Source organism: Durio zibethinus, chromosome 4 (genome assembly GCF_047325235.1).
Source record: "Durio zibethinus cultivar Kanyao isolate XHJ-2024 chromosome 4, ASM4732523v1, whole genome shotgun sequence".
NCBI classification, from domain to species: domain Eukaryota; kingdom Viridiplantae; phylum Streptophyta; class Magnoliopsida; order Malvales; family Malvaceae; genus Durio; species Durio zibethinus.
Window position 1 is genome coordinate 36,736,712 of NC_143165.1, and position 15,690 is coordinate 36,752,401.

Consider the following 15,690-nt stretch of genomic DNA (forward strand, 5'->3'; position numbering starts at 1 on the left):
AATATATAAAAGAAAACTCTTCTATTGAACTTTAAAATGAACCATTAATATGATAGAGAGTTGAATAACTTTTTCTTTCTTTTGAGGGCATCCATGTTCTTAATTTCTTCATTTTCTCCCTTCTAGAAATATATATGCATTTAATGTAAATAACATTATTGTAAACATATTTTGACTTTAGATGTTGATAGCCCAACAATAAAGCATTGTGCAAAAACAATCAAGGGATAAGCTATAAACCTTCGCAGGGTTTACTATTGTTAGCAGTACTTAGCCATGTTCAGGTCCACTGTGAACATGAATGAGATTAAAACATTAACATAAATTGATTTTTTCTTGGTCTGGGGACCAAGAAATTCCCTTCGGGGAATCTGGTTCTGTAAGGAAAAGAACACGAACTCTTCATATTTGATTGACGTCGAATCGGGGCTTGCATGCATGTATGCATATTTCAATTACAGGGTTTGACATATAGCTGTTGCAATGAAATGAAATGGAATAAATGCTACCTTTGCTTTCCAATTTGCACCCGTCATTTTGTTGTCTAGAAAGAAATCTTGCTTCTAATCTTCTTCGTGAAGCGATGTGTCGTCATGGGAAGTTTCAAACCTTGTCTATCTAGCTGTTCTTTCATAGAATCTCAGCCACAAGAAATCAATGATCCATGATTGTTGCTCAACTGTACACTACTCTTTCTTATCAATATGAAATTGCACGCAGCTACGTTTTCGTGAGTTGCCTGTTGAAGCTTCAGAAAGTTTGCAAAACTTAATTAGAAAGTGTAAAGGTGATTATTTGGACTGTTTAGTTAAATTTAAAAATGATTTAAAATCAAATTATATTATTTTATTTTCGTTAATCGAATTAAAATTATTAATTTCAAAAATTAATTTATCGAAATTTCTTTTGTTGATTCCATTAATTTTTTTAATTAATCGAATAATAAATATATTTAAATTAAATTATATTTTAAAATCTTAATATCTCATATTTTAAATAAATTAAATAAAATTATCCAACAAAATATTCATATATTAGTGTATTATATTAAAAACTTTAACAATTTGTAAAATAAAATAATTTATTTCATATATTTTTCATTTTATATTTAAATTTTATTACATTTCGGTTAAAATTTTAGTTAATTCAATTTTCGAACCTAATTAATCAACAATCAAAATTTTTTTAAAATTATTTTCGTTAATTGATTAAAATTATTTCGATAACCAAATGATTAAACAAATTAAATCGATTTCGTCGGTTAGTTTAATTAAAATCAAATTATAAATACCCGTAATCTTGATATATACATATATATATATATATATCCATTATTTGTAATATAATATAGGGCAACTGATCATAACCAACTTTTGTAACTAGTTAAGGAACTCTCAGTTTCTATAACTCAATCATGGGTGATTGGCCAGTGGTTGGTGTGTGTGTCCCATATCTTAAAGAGCCAGCTAGTTTTTTTTCCCTTTCCTTCAAAATTTTTGAAGGGTTACCCCCAACCTAAAGCATGCATTAATTAGTGAGACTAAGTATTGAAAATCCAATGTATTATAATATGAAGAACATGCATGTTTGCCAACTTTCTTAATTAAAATTGTGAACTTTAAAGCTAGTTTTACTAGAAAAATACTTTAATCATCAATATAAATTGATGAAATTATCTTTGTATCTTTATTTATTTATTTTTTTAAATATGGAACAACTATTAGGTTAAGTCTGAATTTTATCCCAAAAAAAATATAAAACAAACTCTTGATTCATTGAATAGATAATAATCATTAGGTGAAGTCTAAGTTATATTGATGTGAATTTGTTATTGGTCAATAAAGATGATTAGAATTAATGAACAACATGGTCCCAAAAAGGAACTTAAAGCATGGGCCATGCACTATAAGCCAATTAATAATCAGCATTTTATATATTAAAAACGTTAATGTTATGATGATCATTTCTTTAAATTAAATATGCTTTCTAAGCAATTCTTTATTTTTGGATATTAAATTTCATTGTACTCTTCATTGACATATGAATTCTCTTATATCTTTTCTAGATTGGGCCCATTTACCATGAGAAAGGCTTTGCTGATCAAAGGCTAAGCTATGGGCCATTTGTCCATCAGCCTCGGACACGACCCAATACAATGAAAATACATAGGACCAAGGACGTTGGGTAGTTGGAAATACGGCTGAAGTAGGAGATTTTGGGAGTTGACAAAAAAATCTGAAGGGAAAAGAACAGATGAAGATCTTGTGTTGGGTGTGTTTAGTGTTGTAATTACTAATGTTGGAGCTTTGTCTGAAGAGCCCCAGCTAAGCTCTGCTCGTGTTGTTTTCCAGGTTCTGTCTTTTGTCTTTTGACTTCACTTTCACTTTCACTTATATCTTTTTTGTTTAACTCCACTGTTACTTCTGCCATTCAATTTCAGTAAGATCTAAATGTTTTTCTTTTGGGGCTCTGGGACTTGAGTCAATATGGTTTTTTTTTTTTTAAATTTTCCGTCACTTTGACTTGTTTTACCATATGTTATATAGTGAATTATGGAATGAATGAGATTTTTTTCTTGTTGCTAATGCTAGTAGCTAAAGGGTTTATAATTCTATGAGTTTGTATAATGTTTTCTATAGCATTGTTTGTTGCAATGCAGACAAATTATGGAGACATTGAATTTGGATTCTTTCCAAGTGTTGCACCCAAAACTGTTGATCACATTTTTAAGCTTGTGCGTCTTGGTTGCTATAACACCAATCACTTCTTCAGGGTAAGTGGTGGAACTCAAAAAAAGCATGGATTCTGTCTGCTAATTTAGTCTATGAATGTGATTTTGTGATGTGGGTAAGAATAATTTTTTTTTTTTTAAATTTGTTGCAGGTTGATAGGGGCTTTGTTGTCCAAGTGGCAGATGTTGCAGGTGGAAGATCAGCTCCCATGAATGAGGAGCAAAGAAGGGAAGCTGGAAAGACAATTGTCGGTGAATTTAGTGATGTAAAACATGTGAGAGGTGTTCTTCGATGGGGAGGTAAAACACCTTATTATTTTGTTAGTTCATGTTTAATTTAATTTTATGCAAAATTTGTTGCTTCAGATTTCTCAGTTTGGTCATATTAATTGCAACATGAAAAGGATTAATGATGACATATTTTTGTTTCTTTTTACATATACATGTTATTTCTTGTTAGGAAAGAACATAAATAGGAAGATTTCGTAATTGCTGGTTCCTTTTTTTTTCATGTGCTGCTCTCCCTTTGTTCCTCATTTATTGGATGAATAATGAATGACTGTTGGTATTGATCAGCTTGATCATTAAATTTCCATATTACTGGAAACTTTAGTTTTTTTCTTAGTGGGATTTGGAACAAGTGACCAACTGCATGTTGAAATTTACAAAAGTATATTTTGTTTTATTGGTTCTTTGGCTTAATATTTTATTAATGAGACTTGGTACGATCTCAGCTGTTCTGTTGATAAACTTATGATTGTAAATTATTTCATGGGGAAACGAAGTGACCATCTTTTACATTAATAGAAAATAATAATGGTTAGAAATCTTCTTGGGATTTCCACCCCAAATTTGTTTCTTGGGCAAGAGATTTCCACCCTGAATTATGAACCATGTTCCAGAAGTTGTTTGTGTGATCATTACTATTCTCATATTTCACATAAAACTCCTGTACCTTGTGTTAGGACCATAGAGTAACTTGCTATTTGTATTGAACTTTTCTAGCCGTGTTTTTCTGTACTTTCTCTGCTTGTTAAATTTTTTATGTATTTATAGGACACCATGTTACTTTGTTGCAGATATTCTGATCCAGATAGTGCGCAATCCTCATTTTCAATACTTCTTGGAGATGCCCCTCATCTTGATGGGCAGGTATTATTCTAGTCATACTTGCTGAGTATCATTGCAAATGATTGTAATGATTATGTCAGAATCTTATATGACAAGATAGCCTACATAATTGCTTCTGTTTATCATTTCAGTATGCTATATTTGGTAAAGTCATTAAAGGTGATGAGACTTTGAGAAAGCTTGAGGAACTTCCTACACGTAGAGAGGGGATCTTTGTAATGGTATAATGTGATACTTTTTCTGTTTTTCTTTGTAATGCAAAGAAGGTTTAGGATGCCTTTTACCTCTGAGAACTGTTGTTTTGGTGGATGCATCTCTTACCATCTTTAACATCATAATATATGTCCTTGCTTAACGGTTAAAATTTCTGAAGGCCGTTCAGTTTCCCTTAGGAGCAGGTAATTTTTATTCCTTTATGGCATCATTTCATTCATTTTCGTGAAGAGGGGATTTACCTCTTTTATTTTATTTTTCAAATAATCCATCCTACCTGTAAAAAGAGGGAAAATAAAAAGACAAACCAAGAGGGGAGTTGCTAAGTCATGCAAGATACAGTTGTATATCACGTACTTGCACTCATATATAATCATACGACTTCCACCATTTGATGTATACATCTTGATGTAGCTAGTTAAGAGGTTAGTTATCATCTTCTTATTTAACACTCATACAGCTGAAGGCAGGCACAGACATATCCCCATAAATTATATCTAAAAGTCTGACTTTTGCTGTAAGCCTTTATCCGATCAGTCTGATATAGGTATTTAGAGTACAAGCAATGGTTATTTCAATTGGTGACTGACTTTAATTGATGCCATTTCTTTCTTTACAGTGAACACTAATTTATGTCTATTTACTTCTTCCAGCCTGTGGAGCACATCACAATGCTGTCATCCTACTATTATGGTGAGAATTAAGCAGCCTCTTATGACATTTTGTTCTCGAAAACCTGCATTTCCTATATTGAAGTCAAGGATGGACAAGGATGCATTTATATTTTTAGTCATTGCTTCAACATTTCCTTGCATGTATTCTTTACAGTCACATAAACTATTCCCTAGACAAATTTTGATCACTATATTGCCTTAAAAAATTTGACTACTTGAGCATGTCAGGAGATTGTCAAGCAGGTTATATGATATAGTTATCCCGGAGTTATTCAAAGATGTGAAATTAGTAATTGTTTAGTACAGCATTGTCAAAATATTAGCCTATTAGGCAAAAAGGACACATAATGACTGCATGTAGTGATGTTCTTTGTTTTCTTGATACCACCAGCACTTAATGTACAACAAAATCACTGAACTCAGTCCGTTTTTTCCCCAGTATATTTTTGGATGAGGTATGAAACCTATCATTTACACCATCTACTACCCTGCACCAGGAAAGGAACCAAGCATCTTCAGTTTACAAAAACATATCCTAGTATCATAAGATAAACCATTATGGGATCTTCAAACAACCCACTATTTATACACCCATTGATCCTTTTATCAGCTAAAGAAAAATCAATTACAGTGTACTTATGGAAAGCCCATATTTGGTCGCTAATTTGTGTGATTGGTTCCAAAGAAATGGAGAAGTATAGCAATTTGATGAATGTAAGAAATAGAACATGTTCTTGATCTAATAAAACAACTTTTTGGAATAGTGAGGCACACAATTTTGGATGATCTGTGATGAGTAAAGAGAGAAATTCTTGATGACATCAATATGGTTCAGTGGAGGATGAAGGCTAACGAGAAGATTGAAAAAGGTTTGATGGCGTATTGGTGTTTTCTGGTTTAAGCAATCTTGAAAGTCCTTGGACAAGTGCTAGGGACCTGACTGGTATAATTGGATGGTCCAAAATGATGGGTTTTACACCTCATCTGTAGAGAATTTAAACGCACACAGACATTCAGAATAGTTTTCCTTTTCACCTTCTTACAAGAACTATTACTCCATTCAAAGATTTGGAGCTACACATGATGCATTTTAATGTTACATTCAAAGTAGTAGTCCTTTGGGATCTTAAAAGCTATGTTTTCCTAGCTACAGCTAGAAGAATCCTAAGACAGGAAATTGCTTAACCTAGTTGATTCAGTGCATCTAACATGTGAAACATTCATTTTGGAACTCGACTAAGTGGTTTCTAGAAGTAAATTTTAGTTCATGGACCAAGCCAATCAACTAGCTTACATGGCATGACTTTTTTTTCTTTGTCCTTTAATTTGTTCCTTAACTGAGCAATTTATCATATATAACGTAAAGTTTCTGATAAGATGTAGTATTGATATATGGTGTGGTTATTAGTATGCAGGGATGACAATTGCTATTTGTTGGTATACAATGTTGTTACCCTGTCATTTTAGATACCTTTCACCTAAATGCTCTGGGCATGAATAATATTTTTTTTTCATTTGATTATAAGAGTAGTATTATGTGTTTGTGGCCTTTTTTTTGGGGGGGTGGGTGGGTGGGGGGCTGTTGTACATAGAGCAGTACTTTTTACATATAGCTATGTCACATTACACCACCTTCAGTGCAAAATTTTAGGAGTCTCACCTGATAATCTAGGGTTGCGTTATCTGATCAGAAATTTTATAAAAGGGTTGGTGCAGTGCATGAGGCTCCCACTTTATTGGATCAGCGATTTCTAGATATACTCAGTCTTACCTCACTTTTAGAGGCTTGTGACCTCTATGTCACAATGGGGTAACCTTGCTTTTGCACCAAGACTCACTCTTCTTGTCAGATATTGTGGTCTGTGTAATAATTTCTAAAGGTGAATAGCATCATCCATGACTTTTGGAGAGCAGGATTATTAAAATTATTATTTATAACTAATTGACAACAATACCACATGCCAATGGAAAATGTTGCTACTCATAGCCTACTCATAATATTCTTTCTGCTTAATTTTCACATGAAAATGGGAATGGCAGTAATATTGAAATTATGTTATTACACATTGTATGTCTTGCTGTTATTCTAATTGATTTAAGATACTGAGTTGGAGGACTGTGAAAAGGAGAGAGGTATCCTGAAGCGAAGGATTGCTGCATCTGCTGTAGAAATTGAAAGACAGGTGATTAGAATTCCTGATTAATCTGTATCTAAATTGATACCATTTGGTTTTCTCTTGGTAAGCTTGGACTAATCCTGTGCCATTGCAGCGAATGAAATGCTTCCCCTGAATTTCTAAGCAACAGCTGGATTGGAAAATGAGAAGGCTATGATTCACATAGGTTGCAAAGACCTTCTTGCTGTTGTATAAAGTCAGAGAACAGCATTGCTGATATGATTTCTGGTAGAAAAATGGTAACCAACAAACGTTCTATACTTTGTACCTACCCGTTCAGAAAGAAACACGATAAAAGAGGGAAAGTGTGTCTTGAGTCTTGACCTTAATTTCTTGATCTTGTGCGGATGATTTGCTTTGTGATAATATGGTTGTTGACCGAGTGAAATTCTGTCACTATCTGGCTCCAATAAATAACAACCCTATGATGGGTTACTGTTTGTGATTGAAATCCATCCATAAATGTTTGAAACCAAAGAGGGCTGTTTGTTGTATTATCCCGGATGTGTAAATCCAATTAATGGATATTTGGGAAAATTTCAAAATATGTAGGTCAAGTTCTAGAAATGAATCATAGCAACCAAATCTGTAAACTTTTGTGAAGGACTTCTCAGCTGAAAGAGAAGCCATCAAGTAAAAAAGTTTTGAGTGCCCTCCATCCAATTTGTTCAGATTGGAGGATCCTGGAAATCTAAAGTCCTTACATGCATATGTTGTTCTTGATACAAAATATGTCTTCCTTAAGGTTCTGTTTGGTAGGAAATAAAAAAAGAAGAAGCATAAGTTACCCTGGCTGTCACTACTCTTGAGATTGGTTTGAGTCATAAACTGAATTTAGTGGCAGTAACTTCATTGACATTTGATGGGTATTAAAAAAATAATATTCTGTGTCTTGTGTTATTGCATATATAAGATTGAAACCTAATCTTTTGCTAAACCATTTAATGTCTTGCTCAGACCAGAACCTTCCTTCACAACTAAGTTACCATTTTACGTCTTGCTCTATTTCTACATGTTGAGAGGAGAGACCCCTCTCACCAGATAAGACGGTGACATAAATCAATGCAGACCTACTAATGGGTTGACAATCCATGTTCAGAGCAAGGTTTATTTTCACATTTGTTTCTTTCATCTTCTCAAGGGTGGAAAGCATGTGTTAATCATTGTACTAAATGTTTGGGTTTGATTAGAGCTTTACATTTGAATTTTGCTGTCACCAACATTACTCAAGTACCATTAGAGGCAAAGAAAAGATCAAAATATGAACAGTAAGAAACCATTGTTGAAATTTTTTAGTGATCCAATGTACTATGTTAAGAGCAGCATTGACTTTTGATAAATAGATGGGCCTACAACAATAGGGATTCAGATTATAATCACATGTATGATTGACTAAGCTATAATTTTGAGACAGCGACTTGACTGTGCATCTAGTAACCGTTTCCGTCGGCTCTCTGCACTTTCATTTGTGCCACATTTCTATCAGCACAACAAGCTGAAAAAACATTTTTTTAAAAAACTCCTTCAATTAATTCACTGAAAAACATTACATGTGCTGCCAGGAACATGCATTCACTCCCATTATTCATCCTAATTCATTGGGTTTCTCTTTCAATTTTCATTTTTGATCTTTTTTTTTTTTTAGGTTTCATTTCAACATTGTTATCAGCTGATGAACTTTGCTAAAGCAAAAATGCTATAAAATCCAAAGCAGATGGTGTTTCGTATAAAACAAAGGTCACCAATTAAACATGAACAGGCTTCAGGTTACTGTCTTGTCATATAAAAAACAACTGAGGGTGCAAGAGGCAAATAAAATCACATGGTCCGAAAACATGGGGATAATTTTCCCACCATAATATCATCATTCCAGAGTTGAAACTTGAAAGGGTGAGTTAAGTCCCATCTGAAAGCAGTGTCGACGACTTCAAAGGTTGCCGCTGTCTTAGGATGCATCGGTACTTAAAGGATTCAAGATTGATGCCTCAAACAAGGCAGAGGGAAATGTCCCACATGGTTGAATTGCAAAGACAGTGGCACGAGGTTTGATTTCGGCAGATCAATTTGGACCACAAAGCTTAGTTTCATCATGGTGATTTAGGCTTTGCTTCTTCCTTCTTCGGCTTGGGTCAATTTTAAGGGGATTGACTATTAATTATGAGACAACATAGGAACAGTCACATGAATATGGAGCAGAAACATTCACATTTTAATGTCTGGTTATCCATATCGGTCCAAATACATCATGGGCTATTGTAATGTTACTGGTCAAAGTTGCAATGCCATGGAAAAAAAAAAAAAACAAAATACAACAATATTTTTCTCTGTTTTATTTTTTCTTAACTTCAGTATTTCGAATTTGTCATCAGTACTTTACGATAAGTATTTCGAAAATAAAATATTAAATGTATTAATTGATGAAAGAGAATATATCTTTAAGATCGTCTTACAAAAAAATTAAATTAAAACAAAGCTAAAAATACATTGATCTCACTATTAAAAACATTGCTTTAAAATATAGATATATAAATATTAATTTCATTATACCACTCTCACATTTTCAATTATTTATATCATAGTAGACCTTAAAAATAACAAAATTCCAAGGATAATATTATATTATATCATAATCTAAAACTTTTTAGTCCACGTTATATTATTGATGCAAGCCTTTTCTCTACAGGCAAATTTTGTGGTGATTGGCAACATTGCATAAGGACCAGGAAATAAACATGTAAAAAACTGAGGCTGCGTTGTCTGGGGGTTGAACTACATCAATTGGTCACCCATTGGTCTGAAATGGCCAGTCTCGTGGCTTGCCATGCTTCTAATCGACAACGTTGGCCATCCTATATAAAATTGTCACATGCAGGCTCTGCCATTATTATTACTCTCATTCCATGAATCGAATATCAAATTTAATTACTTTGTAATAATCATCTGAAACTTAATTTCGCTTTGTTCTAGCAACCGGTTTAAGATTGCTAGAGCTACGAGATTGTGAGAAACAGCTCATTCATCAGCTCTTGCTTAACACTGCTGTTCAAATTCCAGGTCCCTTGAGTACATGAATGTTGTACATCTTTTGCTTAATCATATTATGTATAACTATCTACATTAATTTCAAATTTTCAACATATCGGTAATTTCCAGGAAAATCGCCGGACCTGAAAAAGGTGTAAACCCTACTAAAAGAGAATTGGGTTCGATTTTTTTTTAATAAAAATTAAGGTTAAATAGTTTATATTTGGTAGGAAAGCAAAGAAAATGCATGTGAAAGTGATTTTTTTTGTACTTCTCTAAAGTCCTTGATGCCAAACATAGTAAGGTTGGCCAAGGCCAGTAATTCAATGGTCGAATGCCTCTTATGACCATGCAAGGACTTGACTCAAATGAAAAAAAATTAATTTGGTCATGAGAAAATTAATTATCATGTATATATGAAGTTCGATTTTTTCTTTCTGCAGGCGCTTTGTTTTTCCATGGAGCATATGTTTTGGTCAATGGTCATCCAACAAGGTTCAAAAGATTGTGTAACATGGGCAATTGGACTGATCATAACAGGTATTAAGTTGAATATTTATATATATTTAAAGATATTGTAATTATAACCATGGAAGATGGGTCGTACAGTTTACAGCTCTCTCCTTCTCACTGATGCCATGCTTACACGTACAATCATGGAGTCTGAGAGCCAATTAACTGCTCTTGGAGATCTCGATGAGGAATCACGTTCCAACCCTGATGATAGTTTACTATTATCACTTGAAAGATCTCTCAAGAATCTCTAATAAACTAAAAATATAATTCATTGTTAACTGGCAGAAGAGAATATTGTACTTGTATTTTCAACAATTCCTACTCACCAAATTACCTAATTTATAAAATGTTGATATGACAGACTTAAAGTGAAAAATCTGAGGTCATGTGGCACATCGAAATTGTGGGTTTTTCTTTAATACATTTTTTTTTTAATGTCAGTTTGCAATAAATAAATAAATAAATCAATCAATCAACCAATAAATAAAGTCTTCCATGCATGACTTGACTTAAAATTAACATTAAAAACATGCATGTGAAGAAACATCTCCTTCCTTGCAATTTCCTCAATTAATGTATTATACAAGAAAGATGTTGATTTTGTTCTTTAACGTATGGATTGCATGTTTAGTAGTTATATTTAATGAGCTGAAACCATATTTCTCAAGAAGCCTTGCCATTAATTAATGATGGAAATTAATTTTTGGGGCCAGGTGATCGATCGCTTTCGCTACGTACCTAATCAAATTTGGTAACAATGTATTGGAATTCAATACAACAAGCAGTCCTTAAACTATTTGAGCAAGAAGATTTGGTTTGCGGAGTGTCATTCCTAATTCCTCAATGGTTGCCTAGTTGTACGCCGATTATGTTTGCTCAATAGTATTCAAGGTGAAGTTCCTTAAATGAAAGTTTTTATTAAAAATGATTCAATAAAAATTAAAATCAAAAGTCAAAACCGATAATAAAAATATTTATTATATAGATTAAGCGTGTAATTTTTTAAAAGTAAAATTTAATATATATTTTTTAGATAATTATTTTCAATAAAAATTTTAACATTATTTTTACTATTAAATAAATACTCACCAAAATTTGAATTACAAATGATAAATTTAATATATATAATTTTTACATATTATTGATCTTTTCATTGAATTCTTTCAATTCATTAGTTTTATTTTTCGATTTTAATTTCTATTTAATCTTTTTTAATAAAAAAAATCATAAACTTAAAAATTTTCGTAGAAATCTTTCTCGTATTTAATTAAGACTTTTAGAGAGTGTTGGATTTTTAAATGAATTCACATGGCGAACTACAACTACACCCCAACCAGCAAAAAAAAAAAAGAACGATTACAGCTAAATGGGAAGGACCACCTTCTTGCAATGATTGAGTAAACCAAGTAAGTGATCAGTGATCTTTTTGATATTCGCTTACAGAAACAGTTTGCAAATATGTAATTGTGTCGTGTACGTAGCTATAGCTTTTCCTTGAGACCGTCACTGTGTTGTAACATGCGTGAAGTTTAGAGGTCACATGGGAGATCATGTGATATCGTTTCCAAAACAATTGACTATATTAATCCCCCGCTCCCCTTGAGGAAGGTACGATAATTGTTGATTATCATTGTTGTTAACTCTCGAGATTATGCTGGTAATCAAGCTTTGATAGTTCCTAAACCATTAGAATTTAGATGCAATTAAGTTGCTTGTCGTTGCTAGGAGATCATCATGTTTCATGGCACATGATCATGCAGGGTGCCGACGACTCTGTCCACAAATCTAACTTCTACATGCAGGAATCTAGCCGGAAAAAGGTGCAACATATGATATCACGTGTGGATATGAAAAACCCTCTTTTTTACTACTAAAATACACTATCAACATATACTATATATTAAATCTAAGTGAGGTAATGACCATGCCCTAAATAAGCAAAAGCTAGGAAACTTTGAAGCCAGATTCTGTATGCCAAAAAAGTTGTGTTCTAACCGCTCCCAATCTTGCTTTATCCCCAATAAATATATATTTTTTATAAATATAATATTAAATATAATATTAAAAAATGATATTGAAATACAAAAAATGTTGTCAAGGAATCGGGTTAAGTGCGTAAAGCAGAGGATACGAGACAACACGTGCCATGTCGTGACCAAAATTATGGAAGAGATTATGGGGATGCGGAGATGTGATAAAATCTGACTGGTCAACAATGTCGCCCTTCCTACCTCCCAATTTGCTCATGTTTGCGACTTTCAGATCCGAACTATGAAGACTGATTCAAGTACTCATTCTATTCCATAGCTATAGCTATAGTTATACCTTTCTCTCCCTCTGGCTATGCTTGTCGTAATGAACAGATCAGATAAAATAAAGAAGGGGAACGGGGAGAGAGCGTTGGGTTTTTGTTTCTGTACGAACACTGAATATATATATAGAGTTTATATTTAATATATGATTAATATATAAATTTTATATATTATCAATTGATATTATTTTATTAATAAATAAATATTAATTTTTAAAATAAATATATAAAATAAATATTTTTTATAAAATTTATTCGTTAATAAATTAATATCATTTAATTTAATTTATTAATAAAATAATATTATTTTATTTATTGATAATATATAAAATTTATAATAATGCATCGTATATATATATATATATATATATATAGAGTGATATTTATAGGTATATAATTCAATGACAGGAAGTAATAAGATAACGTGGGCTTGCGTGCTAAACTGACAGAAGGGAGGCCCGCGTAGTTGGGTGATTATCGAGCACATTTACCCTTAACCCACTTGCCTGCTAATCCCTGTTTGTGGACACCCAGGGAAGGACAGTATGGCATATCTCTCTCCCTTTGGTCTTTTTTTCATTCTCTCTTTTCTTTTTCTTTTCTTCATGCACAGGCACGCGCGTTCTCGCACAAGCAATAATTAAAATAAGGAAAAAATGGGGAAAAATCCGCTTAGAATCAGAACCCTATTTAATAAGCAGAATAGGCCACTGGTTTCTTCCATGCAAGTGTCTCTTGTTCACTCCCAAGCATCACTTCATCATTCTCTACCTTGATTTCTTGCTCTTCTCTTGGTTACCTTATCTTTCTAGCTCTGTCCCTAACTTGTGTCTTTTAACACTTGTTCCTCCCAATCCCCATTTTTCTTAGGTTTTTCTTTTCTCTGACACAAACCATCACTTTGTTTTCCCACCCTCTCTCTCTCTCTCTTTATCCTTAAGCCTTCATTTGTTTTCTGACAAGTATACTACTACTAGCTAGTAGTTTTTTTAGCACAATGTCAAGCAGAAGATCAAGTTCCAGGCAGTCAGGTGTTTCCAGGATCACAGATGATCAGATCACCGACCTTGTTTCTAAGTTGCAACAGCTTATCCCTGAGCTTCGCGGAAGGCGCTCAGACAAGGTACCAAGCAGTGGTCTTTTTACATTTCTCTCCTTCCTCCAAACTTCCCACCCTCTCTCTCTCTCTCTCTCTCTACTGGAAATTAAAAAAAAAAAAATTCTTCTTTTCTTTTGTGTGGACTTCGTTCGCTTTTGTAGATAAGTCATATTCACAGCCTCATTTATTTTCATGTGGTGCATCTAGCATCAAGTTGAAGGTGTGGGACTCAATCTGTTCCCTTTTAGCATGCATCATGTTTAGCCATCACACTCAAATGCATCACCTAAACAATTTAATTTGATGTTCTTTAAAAAGCATTAAAAAAATCCCATAATTATTCTTAAAAAGTCATGTTGTTTAATTAATCTAATTTCTCTTCAGGTATCAGCTTCCAAGGTCTTACAGGAGACTTGCAACTACATCAGAAGCTTACACAGAGAGGTGGACGACCTAAGCGACCGGGTATCCCAGCTATTAGCTTCGATGGACACCGATAGCGACCAAGCAGCCATTATCAGGAGTTTACTTATGCAATAATCAGCCTTTCTCATTCTCAGTTTCTCACCCTTTGTTTCACTATATTAAGTATTACTTACCAGCTTTCCATATCTAGGTTTTGGTGACCATCACTAGTAGTAATGTTGAAACAAGGGTCACTACTCCAATATCATAAAACAAAAATACTATATATATTTTAAGATTATCTTGGTTTATTGATGGTGACGCTTCTCATGAATATGGCAAAATTTTCAAAGTATAGAAGAAGCATGCTAGCCATGACTGTTTTCTTATGTACTTCAATCAGCTTTCTGTTAATGAACTTGATTAAGACTAAAGAAAAAAGAGAGAGGGATTTAGATTTAGGGAGTGGAGCCAGAATGTCAACTTCGAAAGCTGATGACAATCGCTGACACGTGATTTACCGTACACCAATTCCATCTTCACTGTTTGGGTGTGCGCGTGTTCACACGAAATTTCGCGTTAACTCGAAATAATTCATTTTAAAATTAAAGACGTGTTCTGTTTTTGAAAAAAAAAAAAGAAAAGAATATTCTATCTTGATTGTAGCATCATCGATTTTTTGAGATGGGTTTCATTTGGATGGTTTGAACCCCCAAATTCTTGATACTCAATATCGATTTTGCTCACATAATTATTTTTTAAAAAATAATATTTAATATATAAGATCAAATTTTATTATTTGTAATTTTTTTATTTTTAAATTATAAATTTTTTATAAAAAATTAAACAAATTAAAGTCATGAAAAATTAAAACAAAATATTGGTTTGAGTCTATTGCGAAGCTGTCAATTTGTTGCTTTTGCTGTCATTTTATGCCGATTGCAGCCAATTAGATTAGAGCGGTCGAGATGAATTAATAAAAATTGAGAAAATTATGATTTTAGCGTCTTATTGTGGAGGGCTAGCAAATAAAACTAGCTTTATTTACTAAAGCTTTTAGGGTTATTTATTTTTATGCATTCTAGAGACTCTTTATATTCTTAGTATACTTATTGAAATATCCAAACTTTGAGGACTTTGATATGCTATTCATATCAATATATATATATATATATATAATTTTGCATCTATGATCATGTGTATATTTAATTAGATTTAAATTAAGTTCATGTATGTAATTATAATATAAAGCCTTATTATTTGATACATTATAAATGTAAAATTTTAGTTACACAAATAAAATTAAGAGGATAACACATATTTTTTAAGATATATTTAGACAATAATTATTTAATTAAAGAATGAAATATATGTTAACCTTTTAACTTCGTTTGTATAATTAAAACTTT

General features: G+C 32.6%; 1 protein-coding gene and 1 pseudogene across 2 annotated transcripts; both read left to right on the forward strand.

Annotated features, from left to right (window-relative positions):
• Positions 1-314: 314 nt before the first annotated feature.
• LOC111288137 (peptidyl-prolyl cis-trans isomerase CYP23-like) lies at positions 315-7,377 on the forward strand (annotated as a pseudogene). Its single transcript, XR_016341856.1, has 9 exons — positions 315-787; positions 2,066-2,351; positions 2,660-2,773; positions 2,884-3,028; positions 3,807-3,883; positions 3,994-4,083; positions 4,729-4,768; positions 6,850-6,932; positions 7,021-7,377. The product of XR_016341856.1 is annotated as a peptidyl-prolyl cis-trans isomerase CYP23-like (transcript).
• A 6,348-nt stretch (positions 7,378-13,725) lies between these two features.
• On the forward strand, positions 13,726-14,900 carry LOC111288056 (transcription factor PRE6-like). Its single transcript, XM_022878809.2, has 2 exons — positions 13,726-13,900; positions 14,261-14,900. The coding sequence occupies exons 1-2, from the start codon at positions 13,775-13,777 to the stop codon at positions 14,414-14,416; spliced, it is 282 nt and encodes a 93-aa protein (XP_022734544.1). The 5' UTR covers positions 13,726-13,774; the 3' UTR covers positions 14,417-14,900.
• Positions 14,901-15,690: the final 790 nt, after the last annotated feature.

Excerpts from the sequence above, each read along its gene's own strand:
- LOC111288056 (XM_022878809.2), top strand. The coding sequence starts at position 13,775 with ATGTCAAGCAGAAGATCAAGTTCCAGGCAGTCAGGTGTTTCCAGGATC. Across the intron at positions 13,901-14,260 it reads GCGGAAGGCGCTCAGACAAG|GTATCAGCTTCCAAGGTCTT; the intron begins GTACCAAGCAGT and ends ATTTCTCTTCAG.